The 22,158-nt window shown below is 39.1% G+C and overlaps 1 protein-coding gene across 12 annotated transcripts in view; it reads left to right on the forward strand.

Annotated features, from left to right (window-relative positions):
- Positions 1–22,158, forward strand: part of ESR1 (estrogen receptor 1) — a 450,613-nt gene that overhangs the window by 242,071 nt on the left and 186,384 nt on the right. For all 12 annotated transcript variants that reach the window (XM_086708141.1, XM_086708139.1, XM_086708138.1 and 9 more), the window contains one exon: positions 2,823–2,939. In XM_086708141.1, the coding sequence (XP_086564267.1) occupies positions 2,823–2,939 (117 nt within the window). The remainder of the gene's footprint in view (positions 1–2,822; positions 2,940–22,158) is intronic.

Genomic DNA, 22,158 nt, shown 5'->3' on the forward strand with positions numbered 1-22,158 from the left:
TTCTTTGATGTAAGTTGAAGACGGTGCAAATAGTTGTTAATGGTGTTTGGTTCAGAAGAGTTTGTTTTAATTGTATATATCAAATATATTACCTCTTCGTTTTTTTTTTTTTCTTGTTGCCAATTTACCAATTCTAAATTTTAACGTAGTTGGGGGCAGGAGAAAATCCATTTTGTCCCCAGAGGCTTGTATTACAAACCTGATTCTGCTCTGCACCTACTTCTTTTCTTGTTAAGGGATGAATTCAATTGCACAAATCTAGCGTCTTTTATCTGTTAAACATGTCAGTTCAGGAATTTCACTTGGTTCTATAAAGATACACATCTACAATGGATGACCAATGCAAATACAACATTCAGCCAATTGGCCTCTGACCCCATTCAGCTCTCCTGTCTTCTGGCTTGCAAAACAACCCTTTTTGGGAGGAAAGTGAATCAAAGTTAATTCTTGGTTTGAATGATCATCGGCTGTTTTCTTCTGAGGCTTAAATGTAACCTCATTTTTTTTGGTGTTAAAGCGTGTACTGCATAAACATCATAGGAGACCAAACACTGAAAGTTTCCTTGAGGTATCAGAAATCTGCACCTTTTGCTTAAAGTTAACATCTGTCTAGGTAAATTTCATTTCTGGTTCTATTATTTCCTCAGTTTGTCCCGGTTAATGAAGGCAATTCTAAACACAATAATTGTGCCTGGATATTTGAGGCAGTGTGTGGTCTCCTACTAAAGTTGTCAGTTTACAATTTTTCTGTCTAGTTTGCTGGTTGCTATATACAAAAGAAGAATGTACATGTTAATTTTATCTGAAGCCTGTGCATGTAGCAATTTTTATAATGTATATCTAAAGATGAAGCACCAAGTTTTATGAGACCAGCGTTTCTTATTAAAGCCCCACCCACCCTATTCTACTTGAGATTGACCCTTCAATTGAATAAAGAACAAAGAGTTCTGTAGTTAAAACATTTCACTGCAGGGACGCCTGGGTGGCTCAGTTGGCTAAGCATTAATTAGACTCTTCATTTGTGCTCAGGTCATGATTTCCTGCTTCCTGGAGCCCCGGATCAGCTTCATGCTGATAGCGTGGGATTCTCTCTCTCCCTCTCTGTCTGCCCCTCCCCCACTCTCTCTCAATATAAATAAATAAACTTACAAAAAACCCACACAATATGTCACTGCATGTTGCATCTTGCCTTTAGTGAATGGGAAAGTGGAGACACAGATGATCTGAATTACAGGGTGTGATATTTCCTCATTTTTTTCTTTGAGAATGGGAAACATTTTAAAATAGTACACGTCATCTCCATAGTCTAAATTCAGGTGTAAGAATTTAGACTTCTATACATGGACTTCTTCATAAAACCATGGCAATATTTAGTAATTTGTGGAGTTTAATGTTCTGCACAGTATAAACCAGACTGCTTTTGAGGGGTAAAGACATGGACGTGACCTCTGAATCTTAGAGCAGAAACTTCTTGTGGGCAATTGGCTGTATGTCCCGAGAACTCAGAGAAGAGTTGGGCTGCGTATAAATCTGTGAGTCATCTGCATTTATGATAAGGGAAGCTGTAGCTGTGGAGTAGATTCTCCTGTGAGAATTTGGAGTCATAAGAAGGGCCTGACATTGAGCCCCATGCAGATTAGCTTAATGTTGGTTGGAGTGCATCTGCAAATAACATGTCCTGAGGGGTAGGAAGGACACGGGAATGTTTCGTTTTATGGAAGCCAAGGGAAAAGCATGCTTCAGGAGGAAGGGAGGAATTGTCAGGTGCTTCTGATAGGTCAAGTATGATGTGGGCTGAAATACCTGTTGACTTCAGTAATAGGAGTCATTGGTGATATCAGGATTTAAGCGGTTTTTGTGGGACAGCTAAGGGAGAAAACAGGCGTGGGTTGAGCCATGCAGGAGAGGTGAGGACAAAGCAGACCTCAGGTGTGTAGATGTCTCTGAGGAGTTGAACTAAGAAGGGGTAGGATGTAAGATGGAAGTTTGAGAGTGATGTGAGGTCACGGGAGCCCTTTATTGTGGGACAGAGTCACACGTGATGAACGTGAATGAGAAGCAGTTGAGCAATAGGGATCCCGTCAGTCAGCAAGAGGGAAAAGAAAGAGGATTAATAAAGAAAGAGGATTAATAAACGGTAACAGCAACAGTATTTATTGAGTGCTTACCACATCCAGGGCACTGGTAAACCCTTGACATGTAGTCTCACATTTAATTCTTAGAAAAATGCAACATAGTGGGTGCCATTACTTTCTCTAGGTGAGAGAGGGGTAAGTGAGACCTAGAGATGTTAACTAATACACTCAGCGTCCTCCAGCCAGTAAGTGACGGACTAACTTATCAACTTAAGGACTGAACTTGGCCGCCACCCCAGCTCAGCACGCTGGACTGGAATTTAGGTGTTCCAGGCTGCATTTGAATACCTACCTAAAGATTCTTCCAATTATACCGTAAGAAAGGCCACTTTGAAACTGTCTGAAAGTTCCAACAGTTTTATTTCGACGATTTTAGCTAGTGGCCCGAGTCCAAAAGAAGAAAAGCCTTTGTTGAGAAAGTGTGTGAGTGTACATAAAACCTTGTGCCTCCAAATATCAACTGTATGAACTGAAGGTGACTTTTGCCCAAAGAACTCCGGAAGTGATTGGCGGAGACAAAAATCAAGTCTCGGGGAGTTTTTTCCCACACTTTGAGAAGGGCAGGAAAAGGATGGCATGCGAAGTCGCAACGCAAGTGAGTGATAGGAAAACAGACAGCTTCCCTGTCGATTCTGACTGGCTCTGTTTCCTGAAATAATGTGAATTCTGTTCTCTTGCTCTTACTAGGACATAATGACTACATGTGTCCAGCTACCAACCAGTGCACGATCGATAAGAACAGGAGGAAGAGTTGTCAGGCCTGCCGGCTCCGGAAGTGCTATGAAGTAGGCATGATGAAAGGCGGTAGGTACCTGCCAGCCAGGGTGCTTGCCTGCCGGGGGAGTGCATGCCTGTCACCCAGCACTGGCTCTTCTCTTTTCTTTTCTTTTCTTTTCTTTTCTTTTCTTTTCTTTTCTTTTCTTTTCTTTTCTTTTCTCTTCTCTTCTCTTCTCTTCTCTTCTCTTCTCTTCTCTTCTCTTCTCTTCTCTTCTCTTCTCTTCTTAAAAAAGTTTAAATGTGTATTTATTTACTTAGAGACTGAGCACAAGCCGGGGAGGAGCAGAAAGAAAGAGAGATAGAAGCCCAAGCAGGCTCCACGCTATCAGCGCACGTCCCCATGGGGGGCTCGAACTCACGAGCCATGAGATCAGGACCCGCCCCGACCTAAGAGTCGGATGCCTAACTGGCTGTGTCACGCAGGCGCCCCTGGCTGTTTCTGTCCCAACAACCCTGGCAGTGGAGTGTTCTCCCTTCTAATTAGTTGTTTCCTAGTTCTATTTTTCATTGCAACAGAAGTCTTTTTTATGACATGCTTTTTTTTTTTTTTTTTTTGTAAAAAAAATAGAAACTGACTGGAACTGGAGATTCTAAAATGCCATTTTGTGTTTTACGTTTTACATGTAAATACTTATATTTTAAGTCAGAGGGGTGTGGGAGGTGGTGGTGGAAGGAAAGGAAGCCTGCTCAGGGAATTATGCTAGAAGTATTTTCCAGTGATTGTTTCTATTGCTAACGTTAGAAAACGGTGTCTGAGAATAGGTCTTCCCTAAACTGAGACTTGTCGATGTGAAAGCTAAATAGCTAATGTATAATCTTCCAATCTCTTAACATCCCTCAGGGAATTTAAGTTTCAATCAAAAGATAGCTTTCTCCTTCAGAAATTGACTCAACCAGCAACTGCTGTAACCTTAGCACCTGGCATGGTACTCGGAGCAGCACCTCAGGAATGAATCCTGAGCGCTAACAAATCATGTGGCACTCAGGATTTGTGCCTGTGTGCTTGTGTCTTTGTGGCAATGGCTGTGTGTGTGTGTGTGTGTGTGTGTGTGTGTGTGTTTGTGGGTTTCTGTCCCCTCTTGGATCCAGTCTTCCAGTTTTGTTTTATGGGAATCCAGTGTCTGGTTTCGGGGTTATAAGGTGCTCCATTGATGTGGTTGCCTGATTGATCTTGTCTTCTTGGGGATCCAGCCTTGAGGAACACAGATGCTAGTCTTGGGTAGCCTTCAAGGTACTGAGAGAGAACAGATAAAAAATGCGCAATTAAAGTCATGGTGTGTTCAGTGTTTTAGGAGGATACAAAGGGGGAGAGGGGCCTATGATGTGGTTGCCTGCTGTCATAGGGGAAAAGCTTTCTGAAGGAGATGAGATTCGGGATGGGTTAAGGAGAACAGAGTTACAGTGAAAAAGAATAGAGATTGTGCAGATAGAGGGTGGCTAACCTTTAGCTGATTAACACTTGGATGAAGGAGGAAGCAGGAGAAAGACCAAGAACTTGGTGGGTAGGAATCTTACCGTCGAAGATTCCTGAGTTCCATGGTCACAAACAAGGCTGCCAGGTTGGGATTTTAAATACAGCATTTGGAATAAAGTCTCTTGATGAACAGATGAAATGTTGAATTTATGCATTGTATGAGCTCTGACTATATGTCTTGAATGTCTGACAAAGCAGTTTTAATTCAAAGGGTAATTAATTCTAAGAATTTAACAGCCACATTCTGAAAGTGACACTTTGAGTCACAAATGGATTAAATATTTAAGGAACTCATCTTTCTTTGTACCATTAGAGAATTAGTCAGGCTTAATAAAAAGCTTCTTAAGGTAACTTGATAAGTGACAGGAATATAACATCTACATGTAAAAAGTTTAATTTGAACCAGTAGAGTCCAAATTTAATGTGCTTTCTTGACAATGTCAGGTAGATTAAGCCCAGCCTCTTCCTTTCTCTCTGAAAGCTGCAGTAATCAATTTGTGAATATTTCCAAAGCATGTTTTCCCTTGAGAGTACCCATGCATTGACCCCACTTCATAAAAACAATTCTGTCTTTCCTAATTTATATCCAGATACGGTCTGGCTGCATAAACATAAATTATGTATACTCATTTGTAGTCTGACAAAAATCTTAATATGCAAAGACATAATAAAAGTCTTCCCACCGTCGTCAGATCCAACTCTAGATAATCTGACCGCACCTCGCTAGTCTGCATGTGCATGCATATACTCATACATGTGTATTTATGACCAAAATCTGTACCTGTGTTAGTTTGCTGCTGTATTAGTTTGGTTGGCCTGCCTTAACAAAGTCTATAGCCAGGGGGTGGGAGGGTGGGGGGGGGGCGGTTTAAACAACAAAATTAATTTTCTCACAATTCTGGAGGCTAAAAGTCCAAGAAGAAGGTGCTGGAAAATTCAGTTTCTGATAAGACCTCTCTCCCAGGCTTTCTGATAGTTAGTTGCCTTCTCACTGCGTCCTTTTCTCTGTGGGCACAGACATGGGGGAAGCATTCTGGGGTATTGTCTCTCTTCTTATAAGGGTGTCCGTCCTACTGGGTTAGGACCCCACCTTTATGGCCTTATTTAATCTTTGAGTACTTCCATAAAGGCCTTATTTCAAATATAGTCGCATTGCAGGTTGTGACTTCAACATATGAATTTTTGTGGGAAATAATATATATTTATAAATATATGTCATTTTAGCCACTCTGACTGGCGTGAGGTGATACCTGAGTGTGGTTTTGATTTGTATTTCCCTGATAAGGAGCGACGCTGAACATCTTTTCATGTGCCTGTTGGCCATCCGGATGTCTTCTTTAGAGAAGTGTCTATTCATGTTTTCTGCCCATTTCTTCACTGGGTTATTTGCTTTTCGGGTGTGGAGTTTGGTGAGCTCTTTATAGATTTTGGATACTAGCCCTTTGTCCGATATGTCATTTGCAAATATCTTTTCCCATTCCGTTGGTTGCCTTTTAGTTTTGTTGGTTGTTTCCTTTGCTGTGCAGAAGCTTTTTATCTTCATAAGGTCCCAGGAATTCACTTTTGCTTTTAATTCCCTTGCCTTTGGGGATGTGTCGAGGAAGAGATTGCTCCGGCTGAGGTCAGAGAGGTCTTTTCCTGCTTTCTCCTCTAAGGTTTTGATGGTTTCCTGTCTCACATTCAGGTCCTTTATCCATTTTGAGTTTATTTTTGTGAATGGTGTGAGAAAGTGGTCTAGTTTCAACCTTCTGCATGTTGCTGTCCAGTTCTCCCAGCACCATTTGTTAAAGAGACTGTCTTTTTTCCATTGGATGTTCTTTCCTGCTTTGTCAAAGATTAGTTGGCCATACGTTTGTGGAACAAATCAGGAGACTATAGATGCTGGAGAGGATGTGGAGAAACGGGAAGCCTCTTGCACTGTTGGTGGGAATGCAAATTGGTGCAGCCGCTCTGGAAAGCAGTGTGGAGGTTCCTCAGAAAATTAAAAATAGACCTACCCTATGACCCAGCAATAGCACTGCTAGGAATTTATCCAAGGGACACAGGAGTACTGATGCATAGGGGCACTTGTACCCCGATGTTCATAGCAGCACTCTCAACAATAGCCAAATTATGGAAAGAGCCTAAATGTCCATCAACTGATGAATGGATAAAGAAATTATGGTTTATATACACAATGGAATACTACGTGGCAATGAGAAAAAATGAAATATGGCCTTTTGTAGCAACGTGGATGGAACTGGAGAGTGTGATGCTAAGTGAAATAAGCCATACAGAGAAAGACGGATACCATATGGTTTCACTCTTATGTGGATCCTGAGAAACTTAACAGGAACCCATGGGGGAGGGGAAGGAAAAAAAAAAAAATGAGGTTAGGGTGGGAGAGAGCCAAAGCATAAGAGACTGTTGAGAACTGAGAACAAACTAAAGGTTTATGGGGGGTGGGAGGGAGGAGAGGGTGGGTGATGGGTATTGAGGAGGGCACCTTTTGGGATGAGCACTGGGTGTTGTATGGAAACCAATTTGACAATAAATTTCATATATAAATAAAAAAAATAATAATAAAAAATAAATAAATATATGTCATTTTAAATATATATATTATTTATATATATGATATTATTTATATCTGATCTGTAACAGCTGCTCTATCAAAATACTATAGACCTGATGGCTTAAACAACAGAAATGTATTTTCTCACAGTTCTGGAGGCTGGGAAGGCCAGGGTGAGGGTGTCAGAGGTTTCGTCTCATCTGAGGGTTTTCTCCTTGGCTTGAAGATGGCCACCTTCCCACTGTGTCCTCTCATGGCCTTTTCTCTGTATTCACACGTCCCTGGTGTTTTCCCTTCTTCTTATAAGGACACCAGCCTATTGGATTAGACCTATCTATATGACCCTATTTAATCTTTATTATCTCTTTAAAGACTCTGTGTCCAAATACAGTCACATTCTAAGGTACTGGGGTTGGGGCTTCAACATAAACTTGAGGGGGGACGGGAAACAAAACTCAGTACTTAATATCTCAGAGGGATTTTTCAGTGGTTATTCAGTATCTGTCTACATATAATAAAAACATGTGTCTTTCTGGCAGTTTGTATACATATGTAAGTTTTATGCCAAGCTTTAAAGTTGTAAAATTATAGGCTGTGCAAACATTCCACTTTAATTATATGTGTAAAGTGTTTACCTTTATAGCAATGTAATTTATTGTATTTTCCACAACATGGAATGCCACACACATAACCTCATGACACCTTGTATAACAACTCCCCAAATCCTACTGAAGACTTAATTTACAACTGGAAGTACAATTATAACTATAAAATTTGAAATTACTTGTAAAAACAGCTGTGACTAAATAAATCTTTACAACATTTCCTACTGGTTTCATAAGAATCCAGCTTCTTAACCAGATTTGACACCAATTAGAGTATTGAATTTCTACATATGACATAAAATAATTAGTTTCAGATAAAAGAGAGAGAACCCTACACCTACCCCCTATTTTTTTTTAGCAAGACTGAAAAAAATTACTGAAATGTTCTAAAGATCTGAAAGAGTACATGATTTATCTACATGAGGAAATTATTTGAATTCCTTACGATGCCTACTTTACCCTGAAAATCCCGACATCATTATTAGATTTGGTTCTGAGCCAAGGTAGTTCAGTAACGTGCAAGATTGAAAAAAATTTTTTAAAATGTTTATTTATTTACTTTTGACAGACAGAGAAAGAGCACAAGTGGGGGAAGGACAGACAGAGAGAGAGGGAGACACAGCATCTGAAGCAGGCTCCAGGCTCTGAGTTGTCAGCGCAGAGCCCGATGCGGGGTTTGAACTCACAAACTGTAAGACCGTGACCTGAGCTGAAATCGGATGCTTAACCTACGGAGCCACCCAGATGTCCCAAGATGCAGGATTTAAGATGTGCTTTAGGGGATGCATTTCCCCATCTTTGTGCACATGCTAGTCTCTCTGCCTCCAGTTGCATTTTCCTCCTCACCTGGGCCCCTCCCCTTCAACCTTAGAAGGCAGATTAAATGTCTTTTCTTCAGGGAGGACTTCCCTGTTGCCTCACGCTGGGTTAGTTCCCGGTGTTCAACTTTGATAGCAAATAGCTCTTCTCTAGTTACTGTAATTATTGTTAGCTATTCAACAACTGGCCATAAACTCCATGATGACAGGGACTCTCTCTCTGTCCTGTTTACTGAGCTAGGGCATAGCAAGTCACAGAATAAGTGTTCAAGATGGATGACTCAATTCACTTAAATAGTTACTTGTTGAGAGCTTCTTTAAAATTTTTTTTTTTTTTTCAGTTTAAATTTTAGTTAGCATGCAGTGCAATATTGGTTTCAGGAGTAGAATTCAGTGATTCATCACTTACATACAACTAGAGTTTCTTACGCGTCAGCTATTATGGGGACAGCAAACATAAATAAGACCCAGTCCCTTCCACCAGTGTCCTGTCTTTTCGGTACAAATAGGACATTTGCATATGAAGTGGCAAAAAAGCCAGAAGACAAGTTGAGAATGGGTTGGAAGCTGAAGATGAGAATGGTCAGTGGAAGTTCAAAGCTTTAGCCAACCTCTCCTGGGTTAGTCCAACCCAGCATATTACTCAGACCACCTGACTCCCAAAGGGTACAATTGTTATCAAAGAATCTGCTATTTTAGTTTGTTTTGTGGAAAGAGGGGAGGCTTCAGAGTTGGATTTCCTGGTCTAAGTACTGCTGCTCTTCAGACTTGCTGAGCAATCCTGGTATAGTCACTTTGATGAGCTTCATTATCCTCAGATGTAAAATAAAAATAATTTCTACTTAACAAGTTTGTTACAAAAATTGCAATTCATAACATATGAAAGTACTTTATAAATTTAAAGTACCACACAAGTGTTAGCTATTATATCTTTTCTTTTTTCTTTCTCTCTCTCTCTCTCTCTTTCTCTTTTGTTGTTGTTGGAAAAAAGAGAATGGCAGTTTCATCACTTGTCATGGGAAATAAATATCTAATTCCTTTGCGGGGAATAAAAACCTGGCTCAGCCACATCTGCCTTTTCTTTTTTTCTTTTCGTTTTGGAGTCACACATTGGATAGAGCTTCATGTGGAGTGAGATTTGTTGTGTTTTTCCTTTGGTGATGTCAGAGATTTATTACACAAACCCGTTAAAATTCTTTTCTCACAATAGACTCAAAATGTGTTGGTGGCAAGGTTTTCATTTTCCACACTGAAAAAGGAAAAGAGGAAATTGGCACACAGAAATTAATTGATGGAGGAAATTAATTGGTAGACATGCACTGCCGATTCTGGTTGTTTCCTTGTAACATCTTACAAAGACATTTGAAGGGGAGTGGGAGATACAGGCTTTCGGTTATGGAATGAATAGGTCACGGAATAAAAGGCACAGCATAGGGAATAGAGTCAGTGATATTTTAATACCAATGTATGTGACAGATGGTAGGTATATTTGTGGTGAGTGTAGCATAATGTATAAACTTGTCACATCACTTTGTTGTGCACCTGAAATTAATGTAACATTGTGTGTCAGCTGTCCTTAAAAAAAAGAAGAAATTTGAAATAAAGTAATATTGACTAGTCTTTCTTTATTTTGATAACGATGTTATAGTTTGATTTTGAGAACTATTCCAAGACAATAAATAAATTAAATAAGTTGTTACAATTTAGAAGTGAAAAGATACTAATAATATAGATGGGGAGATACCTGTTATATGTCCAAAATAACTCAAAAGCCCAATGAAGAATTGGAAAATAAAATATTTCCTTGTTGCCTCAGGTTAATATTTCTCATCATGAGTTACTATAATTCATTGTCTTGAAGGGATAAGCTCCCACTCCAGGAAATTAGGTTTCCCTTAATCCTACATTGGCTATCTTTTACCAAGAGTAATTGACTGATTATTAATATGAATGATGGTAGAACCAAATCAATGAATTGAGAATGTAAACGTGAGGTTCTTTCTTGGGATTGTCCAGTAATTCTTGTGAGAATTGTAACTGCATGTGAATTGAGGATTTTACAGAAGGCAGGGTTAGGGCTTCCTGTTTAGGGTCTGATTTAAGCAAAATGTTAAAGAAAAGCTAGCTGCTCTTGACAAAAGAGATTCTGCACGTTTTAAGCAACGGATACGTATTTAAGCACCTATATATTTATATTTTAAGTACCTTTATGTTTATGCTATTAAAATATTATTTTACTAAGGCATATCATGGATGTTTAATTTATTCAAGATTTCCCCCATATGATCATTTTTCATTTACAGAAAGCAATATACTGAATTAAATCCTTAAATCTATATAGGACCTTAAAGATTACAAATTCAGTGCTTTGCAACATTTAAAGCAATCAAATGCTTCTACCAGCCGTAGAAGTCTATAAGACTTATAGACATCAGTCTATAAGACAGATGAAAGCTGATTTGGCATAGACTCTCTTCCCTCAGTTTGGTGTTCCTGAGAGACCTTCTAGGAACCCCAGGGCGCGAAAAAACACAGTTTGCAAACCATGGATCTAATCTAACTCCTTCATCTTCTAGGTAAGAAACCTGAGGCTAGAAAGATTAAGTGACTTGATCAAAGTCTCGGAACTACCTAGCAGAAGAATTGAGCCTAGAATTCTAGATTCAGAGTTCTTTCTTTTTTCCAGCACACCTGTTTACAGTAAGTACTCCATACTGCCACTCACATTTAACATGAAAAATAATTGACTAAAAACTATGGGTGGCATATCACTAAGTTAAGGTACGCAAACACGTGCACATACTCCAGACAGAAGAAATCCAGAGTAAAAGAACCCACCTTGTTCTATTCTTCTAGAGAACATGGTGATACTAAGACTTCAGTGATCTGTTGACCTGGGGAGCTAAGGTCATTGGGCCTACCAAGTTCATAGCTAACTTATGAATAGCTGCCTCTTTCTGCTCTAGCAGTGGTGGAAGCAATGGCAGTAGTAGGGGATGTGGAGTGTGTCGGGACTAACTCTGAATTTAGAGAAAAGAGGAGGTGGGTAATGACAACATTGGAATCCATTAGTTTAGCATGAATGGGGAAAATGAGATGACAAGTCGTTCTATCCAAACACTGGTAAAAATGAAGCGATGTCCTGATACATTGTGCTCTCAGCTGCCTAATAGGGGTGGAGGCAGGTCAGCATCTGTGGCTATTTAGTTCAGTTGGGTGAAATGTGATGGCAGGTAGCCCAGCACTGCCACGCCTGTAAGAACCATGCTGCCTTCAGATCTCTTGATGGAGACAGAACAGCTTCCTTACAGATTTGGCAGAGTATGATGGGATCAGCTCACTTTGAAGATGGATGCCCTACTGACTACACCAACCCAGACTGCTTTTGTCAGGGTTACCAACGACTTTCACGTTTCTAGATCCAACACACAGTTCTCAGTACTCATCTTGACGAGTTAGCAGCTTTTGTCACAGTAGATAATCCTCTCCTCCTTAATCTACTTTCTTTACTTGGCTTCCAGAACCATATACTCTTTTAGTTTTCTTCCTTCCCCAGTGGTCACTCTTTTTTAGGTCTTTGTGTGTTTCTCATCATCTTTTCTGACCTCTTAATATTGGAGTGGCCCAGGGTTTATTTAGTCCAGGGACCTCTTCTGTTCTCTGTGTCAACTCCTTTTTGGTATCGTCTAGTCCCAGGGCTTTAAGGAGGGCACTTGTCGGGATGAGCACTGAGTGTTATATGTCAGTGATGAATTACTGAATTCTACTCCTGAAACCATTATTACACTAGATGTTAACTGACTTGGATTTAAGTACAGTTTAAAAAAAGAAAAAAAAATACCATTTATATGCTGACGACTCCTAAATTTATACTTCCAACCCTAAATGCAACTGCTCATGTGACTTCCTCATTTGGGTATCTAATAAACATCTCCCAACTCCATTTGGTCAAACTCGAATCCCCTATATATCCCCTCGAATATGCTTTATCTTCAATCTTTCCCGTCTTAGCTAATAACTTCATCTTTTGAATGGCTTATGCCAAAACATTTGGGTCATCCTTGACTCTTCTCTTTTCCTCATACCTCACATTCAGGAAGCTACGGTGGCTTTACCTTCAGATACTCTCAGAATCTGACCATTTCTCACCACTTTATTGTTGTCATGCTGGTCTAAACCACCATCGTCTTTCTCCTACTTTATCGCTGAAGCACTACCTGCTTTTTCCCTTGCTTCCCTATGGTCTGTTCCCCCTGCAGACACATTAAAAGTGGAAATCAAATCAGACCACTTCTCTTCTCAAAACCTCGCACGGGTTTCTGTTCACTCAGCCGATGTCATTACAGTGGCCTGAAGTCCCTTGTCATCTACTTCCTCCCTACGTTTGCCTCTTTCACCTCTGTTCCTGTCACCGTGTCTCTTGCTCATTCTACTTGAGCTCTGGGGGCACCCTTAACACCAGACACACTCTATTTTGGACCATTTACTCTGACTCTTCCCTTTCCCTGGAATGCCATTCCCCTGGAGACCTGTGTGCAGAACTTCTTCACCTCCCTCCAGTTCTTTGCTCCATTATCATTTTGTCAGCGAGGCATGCCCTGACCATTCTGTTTAGCAGAACAGTTTACTTGCCCACACATTCTGCAGTAGTCTTACCTCCCTACGCCCCCAGCCTACTCCACTCCTTTGTTTTTCCATTGTATTTCCACCTTGTAATATACCATAAGATTAATTTTAGATTATGTTTATTGTTTGATATCTGTCTCTCTTACTAGAAAGTAAGCTCCGGATGGGTGTTTACGAACAAATAAAACACATTGGTGTATTTGGTCTACTGATATATTACAAGCACATCGATCAGTGACTGCATATAATAGGCAGCCAATAAATAGCTGTAGCATATGCATGAATTACTAGAATGAATGAATGAACTGAAAGTACATGATCACTGTAGAACTCTGAAGAGATTGAAAGATGGAGGGTTTTTTGTTTCTGTTTTTTTTTTAATTAAGGGAAACTATCTGCTGGGAACCTAAAACCTGCAGTATAGTAGTTAGCTTCTACTGTATCACAGAACCTTGCCTCAAAATCTCAATGGCAAACACAACAAGCATCTATTACATGGCAGGGAGGTCCACTGGGCAACTGCTGGGTGCACTCATATGTCTGGCTCTTTTGGCTCCAGTGGCTGGGATGAACTCAGTTTTGCTTGGTATGTCTCTCCTCCCCGGGCAGGCTCCTGCAGGCATATCCTCATGGTGATGACAGAGGCCCAAAGGAGAACATCCCCACATCACAAGCCTGTTTCAAGCCTTTGCTTGCATTATCTGCTGATACCCAATAGGCCAAAACAAGTCAAATGGCTGAGTCCTTAAGGCTTGCAGGGGTTGAAAAATTAGGGCCATGTTTGTAATTCATCACAACCAGAAATATGACCTTTTCAGATTTTGGACTGAAAAATAATTATAGCGTCCTAAAACCTCAGACGTGGCGGGGGGCGGGGGGTGACCACTGGGTTTATTTCCCCTTCCTCACTCAGTGTGGGACTCCTGCATGTCACATTCCTGACAGCTTATGTTGGAGCACTGCAAACAACAGGTATTCCATTTTCATGCCTCCCTTAGATACAGGGCGAGTGGACACCATGAGTGAGAAAAACCCCGAAGCAGATGTGAGCCAGTACTCCTGGAAGTATATGGGCTCGTTTCAGATAGGCTAGATTTCACTAATTTATTCAGATGTGGGTTTAGGGTCTGCACGTGAATGTGACAACTGTTCACGAATGCGGTTTAAAAAGCAGTTAAAGGTAAGGCTATTTAGGGGCGCCTGGGTGGCTCAGTCGGTTAAGGGTCCGACTTCAGCTCAGGTCACGATCTCGCGGTCCGTGAGTTCGAGCCCCGCATCGGGCTCTGGGCTGATGGCTCAGAGCCTGGAGCCTGCTTCCGATTCTGTGTCTCCCTCTCTCTGTGCCCCTCCCCCGTTCATGCTGTGTCTCTCTCTGTCTCAAAAATAAATAAACGTTAAAAAAATTAAAAAAAAAAAAGGTAAGGCTATTTAATATTTCGGTAGGCGTTTCCTGCCTGTTATAAAATCGACCAAAGACTTCATCGACAATCCTATTTCATTTTTATTTAAGTTATAGTTAGAATGCCATTTTAATTTTTTTTATCCTGAAGTAATTTGGTTGCTTATTTAGAGGTCAGTTTAGTTCTTACAGGATGGCAAGAGGGATCTTTATTTACTTTCCTAAGAATGACCTGGAAAGTTGGAATGCTGACAGGCTTTTGAGGCCAGGCAGAAATTTCAGGACGGCTCTCTCTTGTTCCTATAACTTGCTCTTGCAAAAGTAAATTGGCCTTGGAATGATGTAGAGACCCTTTCTTGAGGATAGAACTTATAAAATGTAGAATTTGGGGGACAGCAAATTGTATGAATGAATTGCTGCTCTTAAATTCTATAAAGCAAAGACTTCATGAATTTTCATGTGTTTACTTTTAGTTTCAGTGATGGTGATGAGGATAATGAATGGTGCTTAGAGCTGAGAAGAACTAAAGTCACCTAGCCCCAGCTTGTTTGCTTTTCCTTGGTTTTCAGCTTATTGTTCGTGTCCAACTCACGCAGCTAGTTAACTGCTCAGACAAGAGGTCAAGACTCATGACTCCTAGTTCAGTGCTCTTTTCATTGTACTGCACTGCCTTGCTGAACTATAGCTATTTAGATCATTGTGAAAGATACACACATGCAAAAGTAAAATATTAACATCAGATAGACCACAATTATGACTTAGGAACGATTGCTGTGGACACAAAATACTACTTTTCAACAAGAACGTTAATCAGCACATTTGGCTTAGTTGCACAGCTAATGTACCGTAATAAATTTATATGGTGATGGATATTCTTTAAAGAGTTACTTAATATTTAATTACTTAATATTGCTTAATATTTAATGCAATTTCAAAAAGGACATTTTCTCCTTCAGGCCACAGGTTTCCAGTATTTTCCAATAACAATTTCAATATTTGTTGCAAAGTCTCTTTGTTTTCCTTTTTATATAAAAAAGGGCAACTCTGCTAGGTAGAAGGAGGCCTGGCTAAGGATCAAGTGTGTGAGCTGGTTCTTCTGAGGACCCTTGGACAGATCACTTCATTTTTCTGGACTCAGGTCTCGTTTTGAAAAATTAATGAGCTCAGGACTCAGTGGTCTCTAAAGTATCTTTCAAATCTTAAATTTTAGGATGTACAATCTAAGTTCAGATTAATACTGAAGAGGTCAGAATCGAAAGGCAAAGATAGTGTATATGCATTTCTGGATATGAGGAACGACCTCAGCAGCCATCATATTCATATTTCAAACTAAATTTGCAGAGCAACTAGCGATAGGAAAAACCTGTTGGAATGGCCAGAGCGATTCTCTTCAGTAATGAGTATAGAAAGAGAATCTCTCCTGAGTGGGGAGTGTCACAAAAATCCGTGTGTTGCTGCCATCATGATGGTTGAACTATATAATGTGGCTATGATGTCACTACCAATTATATAGCCACATAAATGAAAGAATTCAAGAACTAAGTTTGTTGGGATAGGTCTTCAATATAACTATGCTCTTTTCTGTTATTAGAGATGTAATAGTTATGCCTAAGATGTGAATCCCAAGAACCGGTGAAACTTTCTAGTTTCTGCCTCGTGGGACAAAGGAAAAGGCTAGATGGTGACTTCTGAGAAGTTCCTGATTAAGTATCACACAAGGTAGTCTGGTGATGTTTGCTTGAAAATGTATTCAGTAAGTGTGAACCAACACACCTGTGGTCAGACTTCTGCGACATCTTTGCCAGCCCTGAGAGACCCTAAGGTCAAGTGTGGAGTTGTGTATAAAGAAAAGTCTGGTTACACCTTAAGGCAACATGCGGTTTAGTTTAAACTTGACCTGAGCAAATAAAAGTTGGTGAGAAGCACACACAATTATACTTAGGTGTTTATATCTTTAGAAGCTTACTTTAAAAGACTGGCTATTATTGCATTTATTTGTAATAACTTTTAGGCAGTTTTATTTAGAACGTTTTACATAACAAATGCCAGGTCAATCCATACTTCTTAGCCTAAATCATTTACAGATAACCTTTCCTGAGCATTTACTATGTGAAGGTCTTGGAGACACAAGGGTAAAATGTGGTCCCTGACCACAAAGTCCAGTTCATCTAAAGGTGGAAAGAAACCATTAACATCCCCTCAAGAGACCTAGGATTGGAGTGGGCCTAAAAATTCCTGCTGCCTTAGCTCACCCACCAGTTTGGACCCTACTGACGTTAATGCACCCAGGAATCGAGCAAGCTCAAGTGTGCTAGCTGGCCCATTGTATTTACTTTCAAGTTCTGGCTGATGTTCCTTGAAATATGTCGTATTGCCAAGTTACATCCTGCCCACCCTAGATTTATTTCTTTTTCTTTGTGGGTCTCAGTCTCATAGAAAACATGCTTCTGTGAAAACACCAACTACCCCATCAGGCTATTCTGAGAATCGAATGCCTAAGTTATCTTTTGATAATTATTAATTGGCAGATGTTAGGCATTATAATTCATATATGGTGTAGCATTTTGGTCTTCAGCTTTTGAAATCTGTCTAGAGATGTGTGATCTTGAGCAAGATACTTAAGCCCTCGGAACCCCAGGTCCTTTATTTTGTCAAATGAGGATAATAATAACTGCTAATAAGGTTGTGCAGGAGTGAAGGTATAGCTTTCAGTATTGTATTTGGTTTTTACCCAACCAGAAAGTTGCTCACAACAGGTAATAAAGAGCACACACAATTTTTGCCATATGTACCTAACCTAATGTCCAAATAAAATGCAATTCTACTAGATTATCATCATCATCTCAGTCCATCAAGAATTATTAAGTAATTAGTTATTAAGCATGTAGTTCAAAGTAATCAGTAATATGTAGGATGTAGTGTCTAGCCCTAAGGAATCTACAATTTGCCTGTTGCCTACCCTGGCATTCAAACTTCTCCACCCGCTAAATCTCACCTATTTTTTCATGCTTCTTTCCTACTCTCCTAAGAAATTTTTGGCTGCAGCAACCAGGTTTCCTAAGAAACTTTTGGCTGCTCATTGACCACAGAACGTACCTTGTCCCTTTATGCCTCCCTTCAATCTCAAGTTGGTTATTAATACTTTATTTATTAGTAATAAATGTTCCTGTTTACTAAAGTCCATCTCTTTAACTCATTTAGGACTCCTTGGAAATCATCCCCTTTTTCCTCTGAATACTTAATAATATTTTTTCTCTGTGCTAATCAGAGGGTCAGTTGGGCTGCTGTTAGAGCCCCTGTGTTAATCCAGGCAGTGAACTTTTTGATCCCTGACAGCCTGAAGACAAGACGGACACATTGGCGTGGAGTCAATTCCAACTGCAAGAGGGCAGTTTCCACCGTCTTGGCACTTGACTCCTGCTTGACCTCAGCTCTGTTGATGTTAGCATACACTGCAACATCTGTCCTCTGCCTCACCTCCATTTCTCAGCTTTGACATGACCCCATCTACACAGAAGCTTTGATTTTTGACTTCTAGCTTATTTATCTGACTGCTCATTTTCTCTCATTGGTAGAGTTGATGGTGCACAGACTTTGCTTTACTTACCCATAGAGATGCCAACCACCTAGCTCTAGGGTCAACGTTGTCACCAAGTCTTCTCTGCTGCCTGGCCTCTTGACTGGCAGAGTGCCCTGCCAGTCATTTTCCGGACCTTTGTGCTATTCCACCAGCATCCAGCCAACTGCCTGGTGCTGCATATAATCTATCTTTATTTACTGAACACTCGCTGCACCTTCTGAATGCCAGTAGTTGAGCCAAGCTAACAACTTGGCATTGTATTTTAAAAATATGTTTATCTCCTATCTTTCCAATGAGATTTTTAATTTCTATCAGGACAGTCATTTGCTTGTTTTATTCTCTGCGCAGTGATGTTTTTGTGAATATTTGTTACTGATGGTGAGTTTAATGATGACAGAAAAAAGGAGAAGAGGTGGCTTATTTTAGGGTTTAGCTGAACAATTCCCTTGGACTAAGTCTGTTCTTCAGATCATATAAGCATGACTAAATTCACACCACTACTATAATTACCTCTCTCTCTCTCTCTCTCTCTCTCTCTCTCTCTCATCCCCCTCTCTTCTTGCATATGCATAGACTGGTGGAAAACTTATTATGCAGTTTTGAACATGAAAAGTAGTAACGCCAAGTAATACAACTATCATAAAGAATAAATAAAATTATACATGTAGTCAAAGAAAAGCTCTTTTTTTTTGGTTTATTTATTTTGAGAGAGACAGAGACAGCCCAATTGAGGGAGGGGCAGAGAGAGAGGGAGAGAGAATCCCAAGCAGGTTCCACGCTGCCAGCACAGAGCCTGATGTGGGGCTTGAACCCAGGAAATCACAAGATCATGACCTCAGCTGAAACCAGGAGTCGGACACTTAACCGACTGAGCCACCTGGACGCACCAAAAAAAAGCTCATTTTAAGAGAATAAAAAATCCATTTCCAGAACTATTAAGTTAAAATAAAATTTCCATATCATTGAATTACATTAATAATATTCAGAACCACAGAAAAGCTAAACTGGTTTGTTGATGGCTGAAACTCTTTATAGGTATTTGTTTTGAGAAGTTCTAGGTAGAGCATCTTTATTATTGAATGTCAACTTCTGTCTTTCCCTTTTAGCCTAATTCTTATGTTTATTATATTGTTTTGTAGAGAATTCAAAAATATGCCTGTTATGCTGTATGTGGGGTTTCCTATAAAATATTAGTTGCGGTGTGGCTGTTCCATCATGCATTTTCCAGATACTATTTCTTGCAAGCAGATATTAGCTCAATTTTTTCTAGTGTATTCACACACATTTTGATTCTCCCTCTCTCAATATGGTTTTAATTCATTACATGAAAGTTTTTTTAAAAAAATAGTTTCAATAATTTTTAATAACTGATTTTGGAATAACCATATTTGCTCCAATGCCGCGATTCCCCAGGTATTCAGTGGGGTCCTTCCCCAAATTAAATGTTGTACATGTGGAATTGATTCACTTCACATAGAATTTTTTTTTTTTTTTACCCCCAAGGAAATGTGGCTTTCTGACTTGTAGCAGTGGTAATGGGTCAGAAAAAATTCCCATCCATATCTGTTATATAGTCATAAGGAAATGTCTGATACAAGGACAGAGAACAAAACTAAACAAAACAAATAGCAGAACAAATCCTAGCAAGATAAATTTTAAAAATACTGAGAATATTTAAAAAAGAAAATACCCCAACAGAGCACTCGGGTCCAATTAATGAATGCTGAAATAGGGAAAGGCAGAGTTGGCTGGAGGAAAGCCACCTAGGGCACAGCCATGAGACAGCATCTGGAGGGGCGGTGGATGAAATGATGCTACTTTGAAAGACAGAAGGAGAACAAAGGAAGTAAGGACTAACAAGGGAATTGTGCTCAGAATGTGCTCAGGATGCTAGAAGCAATAAGAACAGAGGAGGACGTGAAATGCAAAGTGGGTGCGCATAACTGAGCCACACAAAGAGCTGCTGATAATTCAGGCAGAACAGGTGGACCTAATGATAGGAAAAAACAGGTTTGAACTTCAAATAATTGGATGATATAGGAAAAGACATCAAGGCATATTAAATAAAATATTCCTTGTAGCTAAAGACTTGGTTTGGGGCATCATCCTCAAAACCAGACTGCTGTCCCATCCAAAAAAAAAAAAAAAAAAAAAAAGAGAAACTTTTGTGTTCGAAGCAAGATGTGAAACTGTTCCAAGAGTTTACTTCTCCATATCTGAGGCATCTAAGGATTTAAAGAAGAAATACAGAAATCAAGAAAGATTCCTGAGCACCACGAGCGTAGCTTATAGGCAGGCTAACTTTTCTATATGAAAGCAGAAAGATATTAGCTGTAAAATTGAATGACTAAAGATTTTGTGAAAATTTGAATCATGCTTCGCCGTTAGGTCCCACACACACATCTGAAAAGATAGTGGAAGACAGATGTAAGACATTTTATTTTATTTATTTTTTTCAACGTTTATTTATTTTTTTTGGGACAGAGAGAGACAGAGCATAACGGGGGAGGGGCAGAGAGAGAGGGAGACCCAGAATCGGAAACACGCTCCAGGCTCTGAGCCATCAGCCCAGAGCCTGACGCGGGGCTCGAACTCACGGACCGCGAGATCGTGACCTGGCTGAAGTCGGATGCTTAACCGACTGCGCCACCCAGGTGCCCCGCGACATTTTAAAGGGTAACAGATTAATTAACAAGTTGATGTTAGAAGGTAAAATAAATGATTACATTAGATGCCATTTTTAAAAGAATTATAGGAGATTGAGACCTATAAGATATTTAAAAAGCTGTTTACACAGATGGTGAAACAGTTTGAGAATAAACCCAAACAATGAACTCTGTATCCTGCCCTTGAATGACAGAATTCACTTAGTCAAGTGAGGAAATTGAAGCACATTTTGTTTAAGATGGCTGTTTTTTAAGAAACTGCATCAGTTAAGATTAATAATGATTTAAGAAAGAAACAGTTGAAAATCCAGTAAAGGAAATAAAAAATACATAATTTTTAAAAATTATCATTAAAAATCTTTAAAAAATCATTAAAAATCATTTAAAAACCATTAAAAATAAATTGAAAGTGAATTTTATCTAGGATTCATAAATATTTTTAAAATTAAGTGAAACTGGATTAGGCAAGTGTTAAAAATAATGAACTAGATTTAAAAAAAAAAGTCCCTTAAATTGACACCTATAAACAGCTCTGAATTTTAATGTCCAAATACAGTAGCAACAAAACGCAGCAAGGAAAATGTACAGAAACACTGGGTTGTCTTTTCTTATCGATTCTTCAGAGTTCTTTGTATATTCTGGATTCTAATTTTTTATTTATTTTGTGTCTTGCAAATGTATTCACCTAGTATGTAGCTTGTCTTTGTTTTGTTTATTGTGTCATCTATTTCATAGAATTTTAATTTTAATTTTTAAGGTATGAAATTTATCATACTGTTTCTTTATAGTTTGTGCTTTGAATTCTGTTTAATAAATCCTTCCCTGTCTGAACACTATACTATACTGTCTGAACTGTCTGAACAGTTATTTATCTGTGTTCTGTTTTAAAACTATTCAAGTATTTTTGTCACATTTTGTTACTTATTCCAGCTGAAAGAGAATTTTGTTTATGATATGAGGTAGGGATATAAATTTTTTTTCCATCTGGATAACCAGATTATTTCAGAGCTATTAATTAAATAATATTCTTTTCTCATTGATCTATAAAGTATCTCCATTATCTATGAGGTTCCTGTGTATGAGAATCTGATTCTGAGCTCTCTTTGCTGTTTTTTTCCTCTCTATTGGTTTATGCCTTCACTAAAACCAGTTTCAATTTCCATAACTTTGTAATTACTTGTCTTTATAATCCTTCTTAGAAAGGACTTTGTTCTTCTTCAAAATTATTTTGGCTATTCATGGCTATTTTTGCTTCCAGTGGAATTTTTAAATTAACTTTTAATGAAATTGCATTGAATTTATAAATTAATTTAGGGACTATTGACATCTTTGTGATATTTAGTCTTCCCAGCCATTGACATTATAAAGCTATTAATTTTGGGTTTTTTAAATGGCCTTCAGTAATATTGTAAAATTTCCTCCAAAAGCCCTTCCATAGTAAAAAAAATATTCCTATGTATCTCATTTTACTGATAGTTTTAAGACATACCTTTAAAAAAATTCTATTATCTTATTTCAGATATG

The sequence above is a fragment of the Puma concolor genome, chromosome B2 (assembly GCF_028749965.1).
Source record: "Puma concolor isolate L17-30 chromosome B2, mPumCon1.1.hap2, whole genome shotgun sequence".
Taxonomy (NCBI): Eukaryota; Metazoa; Chordata; class Mammalia; order Carnivora; family Felidae; genus Puma; species Puma concolor.